Genomic DNA, 26,495 nt, shown 5'->3' on the forward strand with positions numbered 1-26,495 from the left:
ATTAAAAAACTAGACCCAACAATATGCTGTCTCCAAGGGACTCACCTCATAGGCAAAGACATCCACAGGTTGAAGGTGAAAAGATGGGGGTGCGGGGAAGGAACATTATTCCCATGGATCTAAACAAGCAGGGATTTGTAGTCTCATATCAGGTAAAACAGTTTCATCCCAAAGTTAATCAGAAGAGCCCAGGAAGGTCATTTAATACTGCTGAAGGGAATCATACAACAACAAGAAATAATGATCCCAAATATTTATGCCCCAAACAATGGAGCATCTATGTATGTCATAAAAAACTTTCTGAATATTAAGAATCACAAAGACCACCACAAAATAATATTGGGTTTAACATTCCTCTCTTATCACTTGCTAGCTCTTCCAAACAAAAACTAAAGAAGTTAGAGAATTATAAATATAATTAATTATTTAGACTTCACTATACATATAGAATATTTCATCCACCAAGGACTCAATACACTTTTTTCTCAGCAGCACATGGAACAATTTATAAAATACTCCACATTTAGGCCATGATGTACATTCTTATTTAATACAAAAACCCAGAGAAAATACCTTGCATTGTATCAGATCATAATGGAAGGAAATTAGAAATCAATGATACGAATAAAATAGAACCCACTCTAAAACCTGGAGATATAAAAATATACTTTTGAATGATGAATGAATAGCGGAATAAATCATGGGAGAAATAAAAAAAATACTTAGAGGTAAATGAGAATAGTGATACACAATATCAAAATCTTTGGGATGCTTTGAAGGTGGTTCTAAGAAGAAAGTTCACAGCATTGAGTTTATACATTAATAAAAAGATACCAAATAAATAAACTTCTTTTCCTATTTGCATCCCTTTAATTTCTTTCTTTTGTATAACTGCTCTGGCTAGGGTTTCAAGGACTGTTGATTAGGAGTGGTGAAAGAGGGCATCCCTGTCTTGTTCCAATTTTTAGAGGGAATGCTTTCAGTTTTTCTTCATTCAGAATGATGTTAGCTACAGGTTTAGAATATATAGCTTTTACAATGCTCAGGGGTTTCTACTATCTCTAGTTTTCCTAGTGTTTTGCATATGAATAGATGCTGGCTTTTGTCAGCTGCTTTTTCTGCATTATTGAGATAATCATGTGATTCTTGTCTTTAATTCTATTGATGTGGCAAATTACATTTATTGATTTTGTATGTTGGACCAACCTTGCATCCCTGGAATGAACCCCAGTTGATCGTGGTGCAGTATACTTTTAATGTGTTTTTGTATGCGTTTTGCCAGTATTTTATTGATAATTTTTGCATCAATGTTCATCAGGGATATTGGTCTGAAGTTTTCTTTCCTTGATGTGTCTTTGTCTGGTTTTGGTATCACTGTGATACTAGCTTCATGGAAATGAGTTTGGAAGGGTTCTGTCCTTTTCTATTTCATGAAATAATTGGAGGAGGATTGGTGTAAAGTCTTCTTTGAAGGTCTTGTAGAACTCAGCTGAGAATCCTCATCTGGTCCTGGGTTTTTCTTGGTTGGTAGGCTTCCGATGGCATTTTCAATTTCATTGCTTGAAATTGATCTATTTAAATTTTATGTCCTCTTGATTCAATTTGGGTAGGTCACATGTCTCTAGAAATTGGTTGATGCCTTCATGATTTTCTATTTGGAGTATAGATTTTCAAAGTAGCTTCTGATTATTGTCTGTATTTCAGTGGTATTTATGATAATATTTCCTTTTTCATCACAAATTTTAGTAATTTGGGCTCTCTCTCTCTTTTTCTTTGTTAGCATGGGTAAGGGTTTATGAATTTCGTGTACTTTTTCAAAAGAACCAAAGTTTTGTTTTGTGGAGTTTTTGAAAAATTTTTTTCAATTTAATTGATTTTGACACTTTTTAATTATTTTCTGTCCTCTGCTGCTTTTGTTGTTGATTTATTCTTTTTCTAGGACTTTGAGATGTAAAATTATTTGTTGATTTTCTGTCTTTTAATGAATGAGCTCAATGCAATGAATTTTCCTCTTAGAATCACCTTCCTAGTGTCCTAGAAATTTTGATATGTTGTGTCACAGTTCTCATTTACCTCTTAAGTATTTTTTTATTTCATCCCTGATTTCTTCAGCATTCATTGGTCATTCAGTAGTGTATTATTTAGTCTTCATATGTTAGAGTTGCTTTTGTTTTTATATATTTGTTAATTCCTAACTTCATCCCATTATGATATAATAAAATGCAAGTTATTTTCTCTATTTTTTGTATTTCACTCAGAGTTGCTTTATGGCCTAATATGTGGTCTATTTTATAGAAGGATCCATGTACTGCTGAGAAGAAAGTGTATTCATTTGTTGATGGATGAAATGTTCTATATATGTCCATATAATCTAAGTAATTAATTACATTTTTTAGTTCCATAGCTGGTTTATTTAGTTTTTGTTTTTAAGATCTATCATTTGGTGAGAGAGGCATGTTGAAATTACCCGGTATTATTGTGTTGTGATGTATTTGATTATTGAGTTGTGAGTGTTTGATGTATGTAGATATTTTATTATTTGGGGCTTACTTAAGATTGTTATATCTTACTGATGTTCCCTTAAGTAGTGTGAAATGGCCTTTTTTGCCTCTTCTGATTAAACTTGACTTGAAGTTCAATTTATTAATATGAGGCTGGAAACTCCTGCTTGTTTGTGAGATCCATGTGAATGGTACATTTTTTCCCATCCTTTTATTCTCAGTCTTTGGATGTTTTGCCTATGAGGTAAGTCTCTTGGAGCTAGCATATTGTTGGGTCTTGTTTTTGCATTCAATCTACCCATCTATGTCTTTTGATTGATGAGTTTGACCATTTACATCCAACGTCCTTACTGATAAATGATTCTTATTCCCTGTCAATTTGAATTATTTCTGGTTTTTAATTTGAAACAACTTCTGTCTTGACTATTCTTCTAGTGTGGTTCCTCCCTTTGCTAGTTTTCATTTTTATTTTCCATTCATGAAATATTTTATCGAGAATGTTTTATAGTGCAGGCTTTTTTGAATTCTTTTGACTTTGTTCATCATGGAAGCTTTTTATTTCATCATCAAATCTGAAGCTTAGTTTTTCAGGGTATAGTATCCTTGGTTGGCATCCATTTTCTTTGAGAGCTTGGTATATGTTATTCCATGATATCCTATCTTTAAGTGTCTGGGTTGAAAAAAATCAGTTGAGCTCTGAATTGGTTTCCCTCTAATTGTGACTTTACATTTTCCCCTGGAAGCCTGTATAATTCTATCCTTATTCTAGATGTTAAGCATTTTCAGAATAATGTGCCTTGGTGAAGGTCTGTTTTAATTGTGTATATTTGGGGTCCTGTTTGCTTCCCATATTTGATTTTTCATTTTGTTCTGGAGGTTTGGGAATTTTTCAGACCTTATTTCATTGAAAAAACTATGTATTCCTTTGGTTTATATCTCCAAGCCTTTGTCTATCTTGATAAATCTTAAGTTTGGTCTTTTCATGACATCCCATATTTCTTGTAAGTTCTGTTCATGGTCTCTTAACATCTTTTCTCCATGGTCAACTTTATTTTCAAGAATATATATTTTGTCTTCATTGCCTGAGACTGTCTTTCAAGTGGCCTAGTCTGCTGGTGATCCTTTCCAATGAATTTTTGATTTGGTTTATTGATTTCTTCATTTCAAGGATTTCTGCTTTTTTTTTTTTTCAGAATTTCTGTCTCTTTAGTGAAGTGATCTTTTGCATCCTCTATTTTATCCTTACATTGTCCTTTAATATGCAGATCAATTTATGAACATTATGAACTCTTTCTCTGACATTTCTTCCACTGTGGTCTTAATGGATTTTGTTTTTGATGTATTTTGGTTTGTTTGAGGTGATTTGTTCTCTAGCTTTTTCAAGTTGTTTGTGTGTCTACTTTATCTAATACCAGAACACTATTATCACCTTAGAATGATTCTTCTCCTATGCCCTGAAAGTCACTAACAATCACCAATATACTTTCTGTGCATGTATTTGCCTGTTCTGTATGTTTTGTGTATGAAATCATACAAAATGTAGCCTTTCATGTCTGCCTTCTTTAACTTAGCATAGATTTTCAGTGTTTATTCATCTTCTTATATGTAACACTACTCTTTCTTTTTCTGGGTGAATAATATTCCATTGTAACAGAACATTTTATTCATCTATTCATCAGTTATTGGACATGTAGTTTGTTTCCTTTGTTTGGTTATTGTTTTAGTCAGCTTTTTTTGCCACCGTGACCAAAGGATGTGACAAGAACAATTTCAGAGAAGGAAAAGTTTATATGAGGCTCATGGTTTCAGAGGTCTCAGTCTGTATTCAGCTGACTCTTTTGCCCTGGACCCAAGGTAAGGCAGAATATAATGGTGGAAGGGCATGGAGGAGAAAAGCAGCTCAGGACATGACAAACAGGAAGTGGAGAAGAGAGCGAGAGAGAGAGCGTGAGAGAACAAACCAATTCCCCTCACCACAGATGCTCCCCCAGCAAATCACTTCCTCCTGCCACACCCTTCTTACCTATGGTTACTACCCAGTTTATCTCATGAGTGGATTAATTCACTGATTAGGTTAAGACTCTCATAACCTAATCTTTTCTGATGTTTCTTGCATTATCTCACATATGCGCTTTTGAGGGATACCTCATATCTAAACCATAATAGCTATTACGAATGATTATGTTTTGCACATTTGTGTACAACTTTTTGTGTGAGTATATGTTTTCAGTTTGCTTGGGCATATACCTAGGAGTGGAAAAGCTGGGTTAAATGGTAGTTATGTTCAGTTTTTTGAAGAACTGTCAAAATGTTTTCTTCAGGAGATACACTATATATAATAGCCAAACTGAAAGCAACCCCAAGTATCTATGGACAGATGAATGGGTAAAAAAAACTCAAGTATCTATGGACATATGCTGGGGATATAGCTCAGTTGTTAGAGTGCTTGCCTCGCATGCACAAGGCCCTGGGTTCAATCCTCAGCAACACACACACACACACACACACACACACACACACACAAAATGTGACATATGCATGCAGTGGAATATTATCCTGTCTTAAAAAGGAAGAAATTTTGACATGTACATTTGTGAACCTTGAAGACAATATGCTAAATAAATGAAACCATTCACAAGAGGAAAGTTTTTTATGTTTCCACTATTACGATGTTCCCAGAGAACTCAAAATCTGAGACAGAAAATAGAAAAATGGTTGTCAGGGCTAGTGTGAGAGTGAAATGGGGTGTTAGAGTTTAATAGGTGTAGAGTTTGAGAGTTTTAAATTCCCAACAGCAACACATCTTCTCTTGTTAGTCAGATTTTTGTTGCTGTGATCAAAATACCTGAGAAGAAAAACTTAGAGGATGAAAAGTTTATTTTGGGATCGCAGTGTCAGAGGTCTCAGTTCATGATTGGTCAACTCTTGCTTTGGGCCTGAGGTGAGGCAGAATGGTATGGCAGAGGAAAGTTGCTCTGTTCAGGGCAGCCAGAAAGAAAAGAGAGCTTGAGGAGCCAGGGACAAAATATATAATTCTCAAGGCACATCTACCTGTGTAGATCACATCTACCAGAGTGATCTACCTCCTCTGGCCACACCCTACCTGTCTACAGTAATCACTCAGTACAATAGTTCTTTCAAATTATTAATCCATCAAATGGGTTAATCCACCGATTGGATTATATCTCTGAAAATAATTTTGCCTCCTGCCTTAGGAACTTTTGGGGAATACTTCAAATCTGAACCATAATAACTTATACTTTTGTTGTTAGTCTTTTTGATTATAGTCACCCTGGTAGTTATGAAGTGGTATCTTGTGGTTTTGATTAATGGCTAATAATGTTGAACATCTTTTCATGTGTCATTGTTCATTGTATATCACCTTTGGAAGAAGTGTCCGTTAAGATCCTTTGTTTTAAAATTGAGTTGTCTTAACAACATTGCTCTATGTAAATTTATGATTACACAAATGGTATGCCTTTACGCCATGTACAAACAGAGAAACAACATGTATCCCATTTGTTTACAATAAAAAAAAATTGAGTTGTCTTTTGATTGTTATTAAAGTTCTTTATATATTTTGGGTATAATTCTCTTATGAAATATATTATTTACTGGTATTTTTGCTATTCCTTGGGTCTTTCTTGATGTTATCCTTTGTAGCACAATTTTTAATTTTAATACCTCTTGATATTACACCTAAGAAACCATGCTCTTATTCAAGGTTGTATAGCTTTTATTCCTATTTTTCCTAAAGAATTTTATATATAGCTCTTAATTTTTGTGTGTGGTGGGAAGTCAAGGGCCAATTTAAAACAATGAAGGCTGTTGTTAGTTTTAATGTTCTCTTCAGTCATTGACAAAGGTTAAGGAGATATGAGTTATAAATACTCTTGGGACTGAAATTTAATAGCAAAGGCCTCAATAAAGAATTTGTTAGAACTACCTGGTGATGTTAAATTCTCAAGCATTCATGCATTTTATTGTTGTTTTACTCAACTTAGAGTTACATACTTTTGACTTTAGCATTTGTAGATATGTCTCATTGTTAATTTGTGGGTGCTTGCAAGAATTTGAGACTCTGGAACTGATACTCTCTTTGCACTCTACAGTAAAGGGACCAGTTCAGCAAATCCAAAGATCAGGTGGGATTGCATAGACTCTAATGACCAATTTGGGGGGAATTCATATTTTTATGGGATTGAATTTTCCAGTTCATCAATATGATGTATTCTTTCATTTGTTAGCCTTTTAATATCTCTAATGTTATAATATTTTGTGTAGACTTCTTTTATATAACTCAAGAGATGTATTTCTAGCTACTTGGCATTTTTGGTATTGATATAAATGGCATATTGGAAAATGTTTCATTTTGTAATTGTTAGTATGTAGACTTAAAAAAATTACCTGGTATCTAGTGACCTTGCTATCTTCATATATTTGTTATGAGTATCTGTCCAGATTCTTTTGGATTTTTTATGCACATAATCAGACCTATAGATAATGACAGTTTTATTTTTTCATTTTGAATCATTATACCTTTTATTCCATTTTTGCCTTACTTGCACTGACTGGCCTGGTAGTACAATGTTGAATAGAAATGGTAATAGTGTATATATCCTGTTCTTATTCCTAACCTTAGTGACAAAATGTTCAGTATTTTACCAATATGTATCATGTTAGCTATAGACAGCTTGTAGCTACCCTTTATTGGATTAAGGAAGTTCCTGTCTATTCTTAGTATTTTGAGTTTTTGTCAAGAGTGAATATTGAATTTATCAAATGCTATTTTTCCTCTACAGAAATAGTCATATGATATTTTCCCTATATTATTAAACCAATCTTGCATTCTAGAATAGATCCAATTTTGTCATGATGCATCATTTTATACCTAGTTGGATGTGATTAAATTTTTATTTCTTAAAAAATATTTTTACATTTATGTTCATGGGAGACATTGGACTGTATTTTTTCTTTCTTAGAATGTTCATGTCAACTTTTGCTGTTATACAGAGTTGAAAATGAAATTCATTTTTCCTGTCTTTGGATGAGTTTGTGATTGGTGTTATTTCTTTAAATATTAACAAATTCACTGGTAAATCCATCAGGATCTGGCATTTCCTTTGTGAGAAGATTTTAATTACATGTTAACTTTAAACTACGACTTGAGTTTTTAACTTCTTCACCAGTTTTTATGTTTTATCTTTATAAATTTGTTCATTTTGTCTAAACTTTCCAATTTGTTAAGTTTTTTATAGCACCATTTTATAAAGTTTTCAGTGTTTTGTTAATGTCATACTCCCCCTTCCCATCAGCTGTCAGTATTTTCAAATAACTAAATTTTAGATTATAATTCTTGATAGATGGTAGTGTAAGATTTTTTAAAGACTGTGACATGGCTATTATTTATTATTTATATTCTCATATAGATTTTAAAATCAGTTTGTCAGTTTTCTAAAAATGAAAACAACAAAATTTTTATTATTATTTATAGCTGTTTTCTGTTGTATATTTGCTTTCTATTTCATTAATTTCTGTTCATTTTTCTTAATGAGAATTTAATTTCTTAATATATAGTTGTTTGTGATTCTTTAAAAATACATTTTTAAATGTCTAAAGGAGATAAGATGTTCCCAATGTTAATTTTTAAAAAAATAATGGATATATACTTGCCCATAAAATATAAATGAATGTAGGTCTTACTTAGGGAGAATCTGTTTATAGAAATGTTTTCATACCTGCATATATGCACATACCACTCAGGAATAATTTTGCTACAATGTATAATAAAGTCATTGTCCTGAACTGCATAAATTAATATTTCAAAATATAGTAACTCAGTTGGAAGAGCCTCATGCATTAGAAAGAGGAATTAGGAAGGAAGGGAGAGTGTATATTGAAGAAACTTTGGTGCTTAATTCACTTGACCCTAATTTAAAAATGCTAATTGACGTGTTTATTCTTGCTTTTCTAGTGATATGCAGTTTTCGGGGATCTGTTCCTCAAGGATTAATCTTAGAAATAGGAGAAACAGTCCAGATTCTTGAAAAATGTGAAGGTAAGTGTGGGGCTGTAAAGCACATAAATAATTCTGACAACATTGTATGTGTTTATTTTGTGTTAGATTATAAGCAGTCTTTTTTGGGGGGCGTTACTGGGATTGAACTCAAGGGCACTCAACCACTGAGCCACATCCATAACCTATTTTTTGTATTTTATTTAGAGATAGGGTCTCACTACTGAGTTGCTTAGCACTTTGCTTTTGCTGAGGCTGGCTTTGAACTCTCAATTCTCCTGAGCTGCTGGGATTACAGGCGTGTGCCACAGAGCCTGGCTAAGCAATCTTTTTGAGGTCATAATTGATCACATTAATAAATACTGTTATAATGCTTCTTGATCTATGTTCAGAACTAAGATTTGAGGGTTTTTCTCCTTTAATCTAGTTGTACTAATTATATAATTAATTGTTGATTGTCAGAACATATATTTTTTTGGTACCAGGGATTAAATCCAGGGGTGCTTTACCACGGAACCACATCCCAGCCCTTTATATTTTATGTAGAGACAGGGTCTTGCTGAGTTGCTTAGGATCTCACTAAATTGCTGAGGCTAGCTTTGAACGTGTTGTCTTCCTGCCTCAGCCTCTTGAGCCACTGGGATTACAGGCATATTCCACCACACCCAGCTGTCAGAACATGATTTTTACATACTGTGTCAAAGGATTATTTCTGATTTCCTACAGATCTTCTACCCATCTATCTGCATTTTGAATGAATTGTAAAAAGTTCATTTTTGGGTTTCTGTCATCTTGACTAGGTGTCTTTAGCTATAATTGGGTTAAAAGTATACCCTGGTGAAGTTTGGCTTTACTACTGTCCTCTTCTGTGGCATATATGGGTACTTATACTATAAAATTAATGCATTCTTGAAATATATCATATTCTTCAAAATTGTGCACAGGATTTAACAATATTTATGGGAAAAAATAAAATTAGGGAGAAATCATGCAAAATAAGAGCATTAACAAAAACAAAATTAATACCACGGGAAATAACTTGCTTAGTTCAGTATGGCAGTTTAGCGTGAGTAGAAGTCATCTCATATTATATAGTGGAGAGGAACTGTTATGATGTGGGCATGGAGATAATGCATATGAAAGTGGAGCTCTGATACAGTTGGGGTACTGTTAAGATGGTATAAGAGGAAGTGCAATCTGCCATGACCCACAGACCAAATAAATTTAAGAGTACACTTTTTGGAAAGGGAGTACAGCTTATTTAAAAATTTCTTAAAACAGATGCATAAATCAGCATTCCCTCATGTTAAAAACTCAAAATAAGAATAGAAGGTAATTTTCTTAACCTGATGAAGAATTATAGCAAACATCTGTTGTAAAATATCCAATTGTGAATATTCAGTTGTGAAAAATAAATTTCAGACTAAAAAATGAGACATTGTTACTTCCTTTCATCATGCCTATTGAATAAGATAAGAAGAATAAGGAATGGAAAGGAAAAATTGAAACCTTCATTTGTAGATATTATTATGTATGAAACATCCAATAAGACCCATTAAAAAACTATAAAAATAAATAAGGGAATTTAGAAGGTGTGATGGCTAAAATGTCAGTATTTTAAAAATATATTTTTATATATTTGCAAAAGAATTAAAGATAAACTAAAGAAATAATACTATTTAGAGTAGTACTAAAAATCACCAAATGCCAAGGAATAAATCTAATGAAAAAATATAATATACTTACATTAAAAATATAAACACTGATAGAAATGAAAGAAAATCTAAATAAATGGAGGGATATACCATGTTTATGGATTAGAAAGAGACTTTTGTAAGACTCCAAAAAGCACTAAACCGTGAAGAAAAAAATTGATGTTATGTTTTATTAAAATGAGTATCTTCTATTTTTTAAAAAGATATGAAGAAGGAAAAGGCAAGTCTCACAGTGTGAGATATTTGACAGAGTATGTGTATTCAGAGTATCTAAGGGCCTACTATAAATCAAAAATTAAAAGATAATTCAGTAGAAGAATAGGCAGGACTAATAGGCTCTGCACAAAATAGATAATCATAGTGGTCAGATGTACAGAAATATGTTTATTAGTCATTAGGGAAATGCATATTAAAACCATAGTGAGATACCTCTAAACAATCACTAGAATGACTAAAATTTAAAAGACTGTGGGTATGTGGAACAACAGATATTTTCATATGTGCTTATAGGGGAGAAAATGGGATTGCCACTATGGAAGTCCTTTGGCACTATCTACTAAAGCTGACTGTACATATAAATACCAAAAAAAAAAAAAAAAAAAAAAAAAAAAAAAAAAAAAAAAAAAAAAAAAGAGCAGTTTTCAGAACCAGATAATTTAAAAAAAAATTATCTTGAGATAGGGTTATGCTCAGTTGCCCAGGTTGGCTTCCAGCTGCAATCCTCCTGCCTCAGGCTCTGAATACAGATGTGTGTCACCAGGCCTGACAGTGGTTATAATTTTAAGGGTGTGTATATTGATGACTGGTGAGAATATACAAGTGGGTTTTGGGATGCTTTTAAGGTTTTATTTATCTGAATAGTGGTCATACAAGTATGTATACTCTGTCAATTTATGAAAGGAAGTACCAATACCAAGATCTGAAATATTCGAATGAAATTGACTTTTGTCTTTTTTGTGTTGAAAACTCTATTTCCTAGGTCCCATTTTATCCTTTTTCTTGATCAGTTTTCTAAGTTTTGTGGAGAAATTCATCTAGGAGTTTGTTGAGAAAAAGTGGTGGAAGCTTAAATTTGTTTTGAGAGCTTAGATGTCTGAAAATGTCTTTATTTTGCTCTAATACTTGATTGATAATTTGGGTATAGAATTTTAGGTTGAAAGTTATTTGTTTTCATACATTTCAAGGCATTACTTCATTTGCTGTTGCATAAATAATTTAATGACATTCTGGATCTTGATCCTTTGTTTCTGAGAGCTTTTAGGTTACTTTTATATCTAGGATTCTGATATTTTACAGTATTATACCTTTGGGTATGTATTGTCTTTTTTCCCTCTTTTGTTGTTCATTATGCTGAATATTTATTGGACTTTTTCAATAAGGAAACTAATATTTTTACATTTTCAGAATTTTCCCCTTTAATTTTAGTATTTTTTTCTTAGACCTCCTGTTACTTGCAAGGTGGACACTCCTATCTGGCTGATTCTGTAAATTTACCCTTTGTCCCCTACCTTTTATGTGTCTTATCTTTTATCTCTTTTTCCTGGGATATATAGGCAATAATATCTCTCAAACCTTCAGTTAGATTTTTGTTCCTGCTCTTCCATTTTCCAAGAGTATTTTTTCTTTCTACTTTATTCTGACTTGGTGGATGTAAGTCTGCTTTTCTCTTTGAAGCTCTTTCTTCTCTGAGTATCCTTTCTCTCTTGTCTTCACCTCTTTCTTTGTTTTGGTCTCTGTGTTTTGTCCTAGAGGCTTTGCTTAAGTGACTCATGAATCTTGGTTATGCAGGTATGAGGACATGGAGGGAAAGGTTTCTCCCTGATACCTACATTTCATTAGATTCTCCTGCTCTGTCCCAGTCCAAATATCACTGTCCTTAAGTCATTTTTCTTCTCAAATAAGTATTTTGAGAACTAATCCTTCAGTATTTTACTTGGGGGTTTAGAAACTTTATCTTTTTGTTTAAGTGGTAGGGGTTAGGATCTGTTTTCTCTTTGGCACTTGCCTCTGTTCTTATGCCTGGGCCAAGTTTTCCAGGGGTGACTGCAGTTTTCAGATAGTGTGAGGATGGAAGGATATCTAGTTTTATCTTGTTGGGCAAGACGGAGGAAGAACGGTAGCATTCTACTTTTCTTGAAGAGTGTCAAATAATTTCTGCCCTCCCTCCAGTTTCATAGCATACCCAAGGCCTTAATCAACCTGATGCCCTCAATTCCCAAGATTTTCTAGGGGCTTTTATTTATTTTTTTATTTATTTTGGTGTGAATTGACTCTTATTTGCTTCTCTGTAAACTAAGATTTTAGTATTTGCTTTTAAACTTTTAAGGGTTTTAAGTGCTTTGTGTCTGCTTTCAAATAAATGATCTTTTCTTAGGCTACATGCATTTATTAATTTATTTTTAATTACTGCTATTTTATAGAGATTTTGGGAAGGAGCAGAGATGAGCAGTTGTGTTTCATCTAGTTTTTAAGCTGAAATCTAAAACTTAATTTTAAAAACGAATGTATATTTTTTCAGTTATTTAATTGCTGGTTAGCTAAATATGGAGGGTTACTTTTAGGCTATATTTTTTTCCTTAATGATGTAAATTATGAGAGAATATCTCATAATTCCCTTTGAGGGTATGCTCCCAGTGATCTGAAGACCTCCCACTAGATCTTAACCTTTTAAAGATCCACAGTACTTTATAATACTGCCACCCTGGGGACCTTACCTTTAACGTAATGAACTCTTGGGGGACACTGAATCTACACCCAAACCATAGCATTCTGCCCATGTCCTCCAAGGGTTCATATTCACCCCTCAATGTAAAATGTGTTCATTCTATCCCCAAGAATCCCAAAGTCCTAGTTTTTGTCATTATTGCTCTGAAGTCCAAGCACAGTCTTTTCTGTTATCCCTGGTGGGAGAAAAATTAAACAAAACAAATTACATATTTTCAATGTTGGGAAAGGTACAGGGTAAATATACCTATTCCAAAAGAGGTGAATAGGGAAATAGGAAGGAGGAATTGGTTCAAAGCAAGATTGAAACCTAGCAGGACAAACATTAAATCCTGTAGCTTCATGTCTAGTACCTGGGGCAAACTGAGGCCAGGATGTGGTCCCAAAGAATTTGGGCAACCCCACCCTTTCAGCTTTGCTGGTAGCAGTCCACATGTCTACTCTCAGAGGCTTATTTTACTCTCTGCTTGCAGCTTGCCCTAATGGGTGTTGCACATTACTAGTACCTCTGCCTACTGGCTGTCAGTTGCAGGTTCATTCTAGCAGCTCCATTACAGGTTGTCTCATCCAGGACTTCCTGCAAAAATTCTGATTCAGTAGCCCATTGCCTAGCTTCCCAAGATTTCATCTGAAATATCTGTGGAAGTAGCTATGACCACTTAACTCTTGCATTCTGCAAGCCTGCAAAAGCAGCATCATGTGGGCCATGCCACAGACTTCCACTAGCATGAGTTGCACCTTGACCCTTGTGAACCACTGCTTTGGCTGTGGAACCTTTTTCTAGGTAAACTGGATAGGTGGGTGGGGGATACTGAGGCAACCCTCCAGGGCACCCTGGGTGCTCCAGGGCTCTTTTCTGAGATGATTTTTGATGTATAAAGAATTCAAAAAAATTTTGCTCATTTGTACTTCTGAGTTTGTGAAGGGAGCAGTGACCTGCAGATTTTTGAGCTACTTTAGAGATAGCTTTCCTTTTGTTCCAATGCAAAGCACTTAGCTTTTTGTTTAGTGTAATCTCTTTAGCAACTGCATCTTTCTTGGCTGTACCCTTACATGCTTTTTTGCTTCTTTCCTGGCCAGATAGCAGGTTATAAAAATATTATCAATTCTGAGTTTCACATTATGCCTATTGGTCATGCCATTGTTTTGAATGCTAGTGTGTGCAGTTAAAGTAACCAAGCAGCAATTTGAATGCTTTGTTGTTGAGATATTTCCTCTACCACATATCCCAGTTGTTGTTGTTGTTGTTGTTCTTCTTCTTCTTCTTCTTCTTCATCATCATCATCAATTAATTAATTTTTTGAAACAGGATAACTCTATGTCACGCAGGCTGGCTTAGAACTCCTCGGCTCAAGTGATCATCCTGCCTCAGTCTCCTCATTATCTGGGACTATCGGCATCTACCACCGCACCCAGCTCCAGTTCAATACTTTTAAATTAGGTCTTCCATAAAGCTCTAGGGCATGGACACAGTTCAGCCAAGTTCTGTAGAATTGTGTGACAAGGGTGTCCTTTACTCTAATATCCAATAGAATATTCTTCATTTGCCTTTGAGACCTTGTCATCATGGTCTAAAGTATCTATAGTATTTAGAAATTAAAAATTGTTCCTAGTGGCAGTCAGGTCACCTCAGACTGTTGCATGATATTGGTTAGTTATGGTTTTTTTTCCCTTATTGTAAGTAGTGTCAGAATCTAGTTGTTTCAAGAGCCAATTAAGTAGGTACTCTATCTTCTTACATTACTTCCAAGCCAGGAGTTCTACTTAGATTCAGTTCTGGCCTCATGCTTCTGAATGAAAGTGTTAAAACATGTGTGGTAGAGCAGTGACGCCAGCCTGCACTCTGTGGGTAGCTGCCCCACATGCTCCTGACCCAGCATCTTGTTCCAGCACCAAGGACTCCAGACTGATGGCCCTGACCCATTTGGCATTGGGTGGGCGGCATCTCGGCGCCCACATGAGCCAATGGCATCCTGTCCACAGTGGCTGGGGCCAGGGACGCGACTTTTCTGGATGTCCCTCAGCAAAGAGGAAGGGTGGAAACTGCATCCTGGAAAGGTGGAAAGACTATCTCCCAGTTGGACAGCATGCCTGAGACTTGATTCATTGCTTTCAAAGTTCCTTTGCAAAAGGGTTTTGAACCCAAACTTGTTATAGAAGAAAACTTTTTCCTCTGGATCTTTTTAAGCAAATTCGAGAACAAAATGAAGAGCTTGGATTGATTATTGATTTAACCAATACTCAGCACTGTTATGAGTCAGAGATCTGGAAAGACAAGTGACAAGGCAGATCTTCCATGTGGGCCAGGCAGAACAGTGCACCTCATCAGCTCCAACTGTCCTCCTTGCTTGAAGTACAGCTCCAATTTCTTCTACACTGGACACATATACAAAACAGGTGGATCCTTGCTGTGTGGATGAAATCCTTTCTGGTGACACGAAGAAATCTCCTCTAGTCCATGGTCAGTTAATTTAAAGAATCCAGTTCTCAAATAAAAAGGCAGATTCGGAGTCAAGCAAAGGTGTTCCTCAGCGCGTATCTCTCTCTCTCTCTTTCTTGACACGTGCACACACACACACACACACACACACAGGACCAGCCTTGCACTCTAATACATAGTAGAATGGAGGTCATTTTGAGACAGCTTCTGTAGCTGGCTTACAAGTCTCTTGTCTGGTGAAGGAAGCATAGTTACGGAATGATTCGTCAGTGCCACTGCATTGGTTTTGTTGGGAGAATTCATAGTAAATAACAGTATTTGGAATGAAAAAGAGCTAACACTGACACGATGAGTTTGACTTTGAACTTCCCTTGGTGTGTGTGGTGGCAGGGATGGTACTCAGGGCCTCACGCATGCATGTAAGTGCTTTACCACTGAGCTCCACCCACTTAGCATAAATTTGAAGTTCTTTACTACAACATTGAACTCTTGGAACTCCCTTCACTTCAAGTCAAATACTCTAAATTTCTGGTGGACTTTAAAAATATTTTGTTTTTTAAATTTTTTTGATACTGGGAATTGAACCCAGCATTGCTTTACCACTGAACTACATCCCCAGCTCTTTTCTTTGTTTTTGTTTTTGTTTTTTAGACAGGTTCTCACTAAGTTGCTGAGGATCAGTCCTCCTGTCGTTAGCTTTCCAAGTTGCTGGGATTACAGGCATAGGCCGCGCCTGGCTTCTCCTAGAAAAGCAACAAAACTATTGCTTATTTCTTTTAAACAAGCAACATAGGTTTATCAGAATTTGGGGCTTTCAAGAATCATTTTAGATAGCAGCCAGTTAATGCTAAAATCTCTATATTTTCTAAAGAACAAGTCTCGAGTATAAAGACCTTTTGCTCTGAGACTTTCTTTGCTCCTGCCTCCCTATAACACCCAGAACCAAGTCCTGTGTACTCACTCCTGAAACTTGGGAGAGCATACAGTGGCTATTGACTCTGCCAGTATCATCTGGTAGGAACAGTGAGTGTGTAGGTCAACACTGGAGATAAAGGTGGTCTGTGTAGTATGAGTCTGAGAAGAGAAAAGAAACCAGAGAACTCTTGGTGAGCATGGACAGTCACGCCTGGTTCATGCAGAAAGGTATGGTCATGTTAGGCCTTCTCAGTGACTGGCTCCAAACTCCTTTTCAAGTAAAAGCTGTTTACAACCATGAGGGGTACCCTTGAAGTTCACACAAAGTAAGGATATTTCTTTCCAGCATTGTAAACAAGTAAATGTAATACAGGTATGTGAAGAGGTCCATAATTTCTTTTTTGATATTAAAAGATTTCTTATGCAACATGGTGACTACATAGTTCACTTTCTTTTTTCTTCTCCATATTTTTGAGGAACTGCATTTTTAAAAGTTATTTGACTTAAAGCATTTTAATTGATATATAATTGTGTATATTTATGGTGTACAGTGTGCTACTTTAATAATATATATGCATATATATATATACACACAGTAAAACTATCAGGGTAATTGGCATATATATTACATATCAAAGGTATTATTTTTTCTTTTAGACAACATTCTAAATCCTCTGTTTTCTATTTTAAAGTCTGCACTTCTAATTTTATATATAACAATAAAATATATGTATATTTTTTGTTGTAAAAAAATTGCGTGACTTCAATATTGAGGCATTGTTTGTTCCCTGTGATGTATGTTTTGTGTTGGAAGACTTATGGTAATTATCCAGATTACATTATTTTGTTGATTTTTGTCTTTATAACTCACAGAAGTGATCTTTCATGTCTTGCTTCATTGTCCTGATTTGTGGTCCATAGCCTTCTTTGATCTTTTGTCTTTCATATATTCCTGCTGTACATTTCTCACTGGATTCCAGATTCTACTTTGAGCATTTCATTCTTAGTCTGATTTGACTTACCTGTCTGTTCTTGTGTTTCCTGTATCCCTAAAGTTGATGCTGGCTTTTCTGTAAGAACATTTCTATGATGAAGCTGGAGAGTATAAATCTGATTTTTTTTCCCCTGAGTTTTATTATAGTATAGTTTCACATGTTTTAAATAGTGGGTTTCTCTTTCAAATTGAAACTGAACAAACTATTCCTTAAATTAGTCAAAGTTTAAAAAAATAACAATCTTTTGTCCAAAGGGATCTAAGCATTATAAATTTTGATTAATTTTTAAATTTATTTTGTGAGCAGAGTGAATCCAAATGTTACCATAGTTATTTTATTTGCGGAGGGAGAAGAGAAATAATGCATTCAGTATTTATGTTTCTCAAGGTCAAACAGTAAGTAAACAGGGTCAGCCAGGGTTTAGTCATCTAGAAGTCTTCTGATTTCCTTTTTAAATTTTTGATTTGTTCATATTTTAACTAGTAAGACTAAATTTTTGTTTACACTTAATTTTCCTCTTCTCATCTTGTCTTATAATATTCAGACTAAGAATCAGTAGCAACAAAAGTTGAAAGAAGATATTCCATTGTTACTGATATTATTGAAAATTTTGTGGTAAAGAATTAAGGATACTACTAGGTTATATACAATTTGTCTCTATTGAACTTTGATGGATTAATATTCCCTGCCACTTACTAATGACACCTAAAATTTTAAGTTTTAAAGAGCTTATGTGGATAAAGTTTACATCTTTCTTATCAAAAGAAAGGCTTGTAGCTATAAAAATGTTTCTGTTAATTTTAAGAAATGATTTATGTACAAAAATTATCATGGAATTTGAAATCAAAGTACTTAGTGCGCTTTTGTGTAATATAGTTCTAAATACTTAACAACATTGTTTTTAAACGCTTTTGAACCATTTTACAAATGCTTGTAAATGAATGTTTAAAATAAATAATAAGAATTTTATTTATGCTCAGTACCTACCATGTTCTGGGGAATAATAGATATTACACATTAGTTTTATTTTAACTAATTCTTACAATAGCCTTGTGAAACATTACCACCTTCATTAGTTGAGTAAACTAAAACTTAAAGATGCTGAAGGGAACATAGATGGTATGTGGCAGAACAAGGTTTAGGATTTTCTTTGTCTGCCCCAAGTTTTAAGCTATTTGAAATTCACTGAGTGACTAGTTTTGGTAAGACCAATTATATCAGATCTCAGTTATTATCCTGAGATCTATTTCTTTCTTTTTGCAAAATTTTGTTATAGTAATTTTTTATTACCATTTAGTACTATTTCCAGGTAGAATCTCATCAGTTGCTATTATACTCTATCTAGCAAACCCTCATTGAGCCCTCACTAGAGGCCTTCCACACACTCCACATACAGTATTTCTCATAAGCCTTCCTTTTGCAGAGGAAGACCTGGAGGTAGAGTGAAATAATGCCACACAGCTTTCTTTCCTTTTTTCTTCTTTCTCTTTTGTGCCACATGATCCTGGGTAAACTCTATAGCTTTCCAAGCCCAAGTTTCCACAAACAACATTGAAATAAAATTGCTAGTCTCCTAGGGTGGTTGAACATGTATATAAAAAACATTTTCCCTTGTTTATATGTTACCCAATAAATGTTTACTGAATCTGAATTTGAGGGTAGCAGGAATCAGAGGCGCCTTAGGATCTTTTTTGGCTTGTCCTATCCTGTGAACTTACAGATGTTTTCCCAGGAGCCACCTTACCCCTCAGACACAGTAGTTACAGATGGTTATGGGGAGGGGCTTATCTGGAAAAGTGTAGCTGTCTAGAATAACTCTCTATTTTCTCTTTGATTTATGCAACCTATCCTGGATGTAATTAGAATAGGCTAGCTTTGTGCCAAGAGGAGAAGGGCAGGATGGGCACTCATGGAGTCAAAATCTCAGATGATTTCTTTGAGGAGGCATAGATACTCATTGTTACCATTTTTGATACTTTGCTCAAAGTGTAAGTCAGCAGAGCTCGTCAGAGAAACAAACATGATATTAATCTTTTTTTTTTAAACTCAGGAGCACTTGACCACTGAGCCACATCCCCAGCCCTATTTTGTATCTTATTTAGAGACAGGGCCTCACTGTGTTGCTTAATATCTTGCTTTTGCTGAGACTGGTTTTGAACTTGAGATCCTCCTGCCTTAGCCTCCCTAGATGCTCGGATTACAGGCCTATGCCACGGCGCCTGACAATATGATGTTAATCTTGAGATCTAATTTTAAAGTCTGATGGGTTATTTGGACTTGTTCTTTCCCATAGTAGTTTACTAAGTGGATTGATGAACATTTAACATGTGTTTATGATTTTTTTCTATTTAAAAAATTTTGTATTTTTACAGAATGATTTTGATTCATTAGACAAATAGAATACAACTTTTCATTTCTTTGTACATACTGTAGATTTATACCATTTGTGCATTTGTGTACTTATACATGTACATAGGTTGATGTTTTTTGTCTTGTTTTACTGTCTTTCCTTCCCCTGCACATGCCCCTATCCTCATTTCCCTCTATTGTGGCAATGTTAAATCATGGTTTTCTGGTCACTGGGAAAATTTTCATTCACAGTGTGTTAAATAAGAGTTTTTTGTTTTTGTTTTTAGTTCTCAATAATGTTGACTTTTAATTTTTGAGAAGTTTTCATAATTGTTAAGTTCCAGATTTTTTCCACATTTAAAAAAATTGGCCCATTGTAGTTGTACATATTGATGGGGTAAATGAGTTCCTAAAGTTAGTAACAGAATGTGTGCTATCTAAAAAAGAAGCTTCAGGATCTTGAGATTCTGGCACCCAGACCATAATCTTTTAAGAACAAACAATTTGATCAGGGCAAGAAGGGTCTACACGTGTTAACAGTGCTAGCTTTTGATTTATTGTGTCAGAGTTCCAAACATACTCTTTTTGGCCTTTCCTTATGATATACTGGGGCTGGAGTCATTATGTGACAAAGCACATTTCTTGTTTTTTCCCCCCCACTGTTTTTTTATTATTTTAAATTTATTTTTATTGTAAACAAATGGGATACATGTTTCTGTTTGTACATGGAGTAACAGCATACCATTTGTGTAATCATACATTTACATAGGGTAATAATGCTTCATTCATTCTGTTATTTTTTCCTTCCCCCCCACCCCTCTTTTCCCTCTATACAGTACCTCCTTCCTCCATTCTTGTCCCACTCCCACCCCCCATTAAGTGTCATCATCCGCTTATCAGTAAGATCATTCCTCTTTTGGATTTTTGAGATTGGCTTATCTCACTTAGCATGATATTCTCCAATTTCATCCATTTGCCTGCAAATGCCATAATTTTATTATTCTTTGTGGCTGAGTAATATTCCATTGTATATATATACCAAAGTTTCTTTATCCATTCATCAATTGAAGGGCATCTAGGTTGGTTCCACAGTCTGGCTGTTATGAATTGAGCAGCTATGAACATTGATGTGGCTGTATCTCTGTAGTATGATGATTTTAAGTCCTTTGGGTATAGTCCTTTGGGATAGCTGAGTCAAATGGTGGGTCCATTCCACGTTTTCTAAGGAATCTCCACACTGCTTTCCAGAGTGGCTGCACTAATTTGCAGCTCCCCCAGCAATGTATGAGTGTACCTTTTTCCCCACATCCTCTCCAACACCTGTTGTTGCTTGTATTCTTGATAATCGCCATTCTAATTGGGGTGAGATGAAATCTTAGTGTAGTTTTGATCTGCATTTCTCTTTTTACTAAAGACAGATAACATTTTTCCATATGTTTGTTGATTGCTTGTAGATCTTCTTCTTTGAAGCATCTGTTCATATCCTTAGCCCACATATTGATTGGGTTATTTGTATTGTTGGTGTGGAGTTTTTTGAGTTCTTTTTGTATTCTGGAATTAGTGCTCTATCTGAAGTATGAGTGGCAAAAATTTTCTCCCACTCTGTAGGCTCTCTCTTCGCATTGCTGATAGTTTCCTTTGCTGGGAGAAAGCTATTTAGTTTGAATTTGTCCCAGTTATTTGATTCTTGCTTTTATTTCTTGTGCTATGGGAGTCCTGTTAAGGAAGTCTGAACCTAAGCCAACAAGGTGAAGATTTGGACCTACTTTTTCTTCTATAAGATGCAGGGTCTCTGGTCTGATTTCAAGGTCCTTGATCCATTTTGAGTTGAGTTTTGTGCAGGGTGAGAGAGAGGGGTTTAGTTTCATTCTGTTGCATATGGATTTCCAGTTTTCCCAGCACCATTTGTTGAAGAGGCTATCTTTTCTCCATTGCATATTTTTGGCACCTTTGTCTAGTATGAGAAAATTGTATTTATTTGGGTTTGTGTCCATATCCTCTATTCTGTACCATTGATCTACCTGTCTATTTTGGTACCAATACCATGCAGTTTTTGTTACTATTGCTCTGTAGTATAGTTGAAATTCTGGTATTGGGATACCCCCTGGTCATTCTTCCTGCTAAGGATTGCTTTAGATATTCTGGGTTTCTTATTCTTCCAGTTGAATTTCATAATTGCTTGCTCTATTTCTGTAAGGTACATCATTGGCTTGAAGTCCACTTTATCTGATATAAGGATGGAAACCCCCGCTTTTTTACTGAGTCCATGTGCGTGGTAGGTTTTTTCCCATCCTTTCACCTATAGTCTGTGGATGTCTTTTTCTATGAGATGAGTCTCTTGCAGGCAGCATATTGTTGGGTCTTTCTTTTTAATCCATTCTGCCAGTCTATGTCTTTTGATTGATGAGTTTAGGCCATTAACGTTCAGGGTTATTATTGAGATATGCTTTGTATTCCCAGTCATTTGGCTTATTTTTTATTTTTAACTTGGCTTGTTCTCCTTTGAGTAGGTTTTAATCTAAGGTAGTTCCTCCCTTTGCTGACCTCCATTGTTGTTTTTCATTTCCTCCTCATGGAATATTTTGTTGAGAACATTCTGTAGTGCAGACTTTCTATTTGTCAATTCTTTTAACTTTTGTTTATCATGGAAGGATTTTATTTCATCTTCAAATCTGAAGGTTAGTTTTGCTGGGTATAGGATTCTTGGTTGGCAACCATGTTCTTTCAGAGCTTGAAATATGTTGTTCCAGGCCCTTCTAGCTTTAAGAGTCTGGGTTGAGAAGTTGGCTGCTATCCGTATTGTTCTCCCCCTATATGTAATCCAGTGCTTTTCTCTCGCGACCTTCAAAATCCTATCTTTATTTTGAATGTTAGGCATTTTCAGTATAATGTGCCTTGGTGTGGATCTGTTGTGATTCTGTGCATTTGGTGTTCTGTAAGCCTCTTGTATTTGATTTTCCCTTTCATTCTTCACGTTTGGGAAATTTTCTGATATTATTTCATTGAATAGGTTGTTCTTTCCTTTGGTTTGTATCTCTGTGCCTTCCTCAATCCCAATAATTCTCAAATTTGTTCTTTTCATGATGTCCCATAGTTCTTGGAGATTCTGTTCATGATTTCTTACCATCTTCTCTTTTTGGGCGACTTTATTTTCCAGATTAAATATTTTGTCTTCATTGTCTGAGGTTGTGTCTTCCAAGTGGTCTAGTCTTTTGGTGATGCTTTCCACTGAGTTTTTTATTTGGTTTATTGTTTCCTTCATTTCAAGGATTTTTTTTTTTTTTTGAGAATCTCTATCTCTTTGTTTAAATGATCTTTCGCTTCCTACAAGTACTCTTTCAGCTTATTGGTATTATCATTCATTGCCTGCATTTGCTCTCTTATCTCATGCTTTGCTTTGCGAATCATCTTAATCATGTATAATCTGAAGTCCTTTTCTGACATTTCTTCTAACATATTGTCACTGGATTTTATTAATATAGAATCTAGATTTGTTTGGATCATTTTCTTCCCTTGTTTTTTCGTGTTGTTCATGTATTTTCCCTCTAGCAGTGCAAATCTGGGGTATTACAGATTTCCCCCTATAGGCTTATAGTGGCCCCATAGGTTTCCAAAACCTTTTCTTCAAAGGGAGATCAGTATTAGCAGTGCCCAGTTCAGACACTGTGCAGTCCTAGACCAAATAGCCCCTATGAGAACAATAAAAATATTGTCATAAGAAACAGAATGAGTTCAAATATTATCTTCATTAAAACAAACAGATTTGCAATAAAGTCTGCAGTTTCAAATGGAGGACAAAGAGGATGCAGAGGGATGTAGGATGTAACTGTTAATGGGTAAGGAAAGAATATACAGAAGTTCTAGATTAAAGAAAGGGTGAGAGTGTAGTCGAAAGAAATTGGATGTTAGCATGCAAAAAAGGGAGAACGAGACTCTGAGGGGACAGGTAAACAAAAGGAAAAGAGAGCAAGAAAAGTAAAGAAATAAAAACTTAAAAATTTTAATAAGGAGAAAAAACAAAATCTATAGTATAAGAGTCATATAGTAATGAAACCTCCCAGTGTTCAGTAGCCTGATGCATGAGAGGTACCTGACAGTGAGCTTCACGTCTCCAGCAGGCATCTCAGGATGGGATTTGCCCCACCTAAAGATCGGAGCTCTGACTTCCAGGATTATCCAAGATGGCCGCTCTGGCTTCCAAATGTGTTGGCAAATGGGGAGCTGCAGCTCAGGGGGTGGATATGGTCAGCTGGTGGTCCTGGAGGTGGGGTGCTTTTGGTCAGGCAGGTGTCCTGGAGGTCGCGTGTGTTTGGTGTGGTTGTGGGATCCTGGAGTCCGGCTGTAATCAGTCGTTCTGGGGTCCCGGTGATAGGGTGCAGTCAGTTGGTCTGTGGGTCCTGGTGGTAGGGAGCAGTCATTCGATGTGAGGGTCCCAGAGGCAGGGAGTGATTGGTTGGGCTGAGGGATCCTGGAGACGGGGCTCAGTCATTCCGGCCAGGGGTCCTCCTGGGCCTGCCTGTTGTCTCAAAATGGTGGCAGCCACGTGTAATCAAACTGCAGGTACTGTAACAGTGAACTTCCAGGCAACAGCAGGCAGCTGGTGCTCCGCTGGTGGTTGACGATCAGTTTGCTGATTGTTGTCGGACGATCGGGAGGTGAACCTTGTGTGTTGGGTGATGGATAGGTGTAAGGCAGGGGATGGACAGGTGAGAGGCAGGCAAATGGCAGATGATAGGTGCCTGATAGTGAGCAATCTTCACTCAAAAAAGGCGTCGATATGCTGGTAGACTTCAGGTGATCACAGAAGACAAATGGGGTAAACAGCAAGGGATCGATAAGCAGCAAAAACTGCCTCACCAAGAAGCACACATCCTCTGCTTGAAATTGGAGTTACAGAGTGACAAGGAACGCAGCCTCCCTCTAGTCCACCATATTGGATCTCCTTCTTTCCCCACTGTTTTTAATTGACATCTTGTAATTGTACATATTTATGAAATTTGTTGTTACATTTTCATACATGCACACAAAAAACAATATAATTTGGCCACTGTCACTCTCTAGCACTTAATCCCTCTCTTCCTACCTTCCACCCCTTGACTCTGTAACACTTAATCCCTCCCTTCCTCTACTGATCCTCTTTTGATTTTTAGAAGATCCACCACCACCTTTTTTTTTTTTCTCTCTCTAGATTCTGCATTGAGAGGAAACATACAAACTTTAGCCTTCTAAGTTTGACTCATTTTGCTTAACATGGTGGTCTCTACTTCCATCCATTTTCCTGCAAATCCCCCCTTTTTTTTTTTTGGCTCAATAAAACTTGGTTGAATATATATACCACATTTTCTTTATTCATTCATCCATTGATGGACACTTAGGCTGGTTTCATAGTTTGTTTGGCTGTTGTGAATTGTGTTGCTATAAATGTGAGTATGCATGTATTACTTTAGTAAGATGACTTTAATTCTTCAGGGAAATACTGAGAAGTGGTATAACTGAGTTATATGGTGGTTCCATGCTTAGTCTTTTGAGGAACCTCTGTACTGTTTTCCATAGTGATTATACTAATTTACAATCCCACCAACAGTGTAAAATTGTTCCTTTTTCTCCACATCCTCTCCAGCAGTTAGTGTTGTTTGCATTCTTGATGACTGACTTTCTGACTGGTGTGAGATGAAATCTCAGTGTAGTTGATTTACATTTCCTTAATTCTTAATGATGTTGAATATTTTTTCATATATTTGTTGGCCATCTGTATTTCTTCTTTTGAGAACTGCCTGTTCAATTCATTTGCCTATTTATTAATTTGGTTATTAGAGTTTTTGATAAAGTTTTTGAGCCTTTATATATTCCAGATATTAATCCTCTGTCAGAAGAGTATCTAGGAAAGATTTTCTGTCATTATGTGGGTTCTCTCTTCACATTCCTAATTGTTTCCTTTGATGGACAAAGCACATTTCTTATTTGTGAGCTGAATCTATGTTAAATTCTGTGGATACAGGAGTACTGTAGAAAGACAGGAGGAAGATGAAAGGCTGGAGGAAGATGTAGGCTAGAGGAAGATGAAAGGACCTGACTCTCTCTGTTTTATCCCCAGGGGCACACTGCTCTGCAAGTGGTTTGTGCCTTCAATATTTCACATGGCAGGTAGTAGTCATGGTTCTGATGAATGGCTCCTAGCAACAATTCTGTTTCACTGAGCAGTCACTGGAGAGCATGTATCCGCAGTAATCCACCATTTCCTCATGGATCTGTATCTTAGCATTTTTTCCCTTGTTTACTTTGTCCTTAGCCCTAAGTGTGAATTGTGCCTCATTTATAATCCTGAGTTCTCTTTTATATTTTTATTTTTTTACCCTCTGTTACCTGTTTAATTATTCTTAAATATTAAAATTTTTTTCTATTAGAATGGTTGTTGTACTTTCTGTCTGCCAACATGTCACTTAATTCTCCAATGTCAAGGTTTACCCAGCAAATGACAGAGCCAGATCTCTGTACCTTGAGCCATAAGATCAGCAAGGTTTACCCATGCATTCAGAACTTCCAATTAACTTTTTATTTCCTTTCCCTTAAATATTAGCTGACAACCAAAGATACAAGACATTTGTGGATTCCTCTAACATGAAAGATGATTATTATCTATTCTCTCCCACAGAAAAAATAAGAAAGAAAAAAAGAAAAATGAAAAAATATATTTTATGAATAACTAGAAGAAAGGAACTTGAAGGTTCCAAACACAAAGTAATGATAAAGAGATATGGAAAGGTTAATTACTCTGATTAGATCAACACATATTGTATACATATATTGCATACTCTGTATTCCATGAATATCTGCAACTTT

The 26,495-nt window shown here is 35.5% G+C and overlaps 1 protein-coding gene across 13 annotated transcripts in view; it reads left to right on the top strand.

Annotated features, from left to right (window-relative positions):
* DOCK3 (dedicator of cytokinesis 3) overlaps positions 1 to 26,495 on the top strand; it is a 726,815-nt gene that overhangs the window by 91,959 nt on the left and 608,361 nt on the right. For all 13 annotated transcript variants that reach the window (XR_013757339.1, XM_079101030.1, XM_079101031.1 and 10 more), the window contains exon 2: positions 8,476 to 8,559. Coding sequence is in view for 12 of the 13 variants with exons in the window: in XM_079101030.1 (XP_078957156.1) it covers positions 8,476 to 8,559 (84 nt within the window). In the remaining variant the exon portion in view is untranslated. The remainder of the gene's footprint in view (positions 1 to 8,475; positions 8,560 to 26,495) is intronic.

This window comes from Sciurus vulgaris (genome assembly GCF_902686455.1).
Source record: "Sciurus vulgaris genome assembly, chromosome: 10".
Classification (NCBI taxonomy): domain Eukaryota; kingdom Metazoa; phylum Chordata; class Mammalia; order Rodentia; family Sciuridae; genus Sciurus; species Sciurus vulgaris.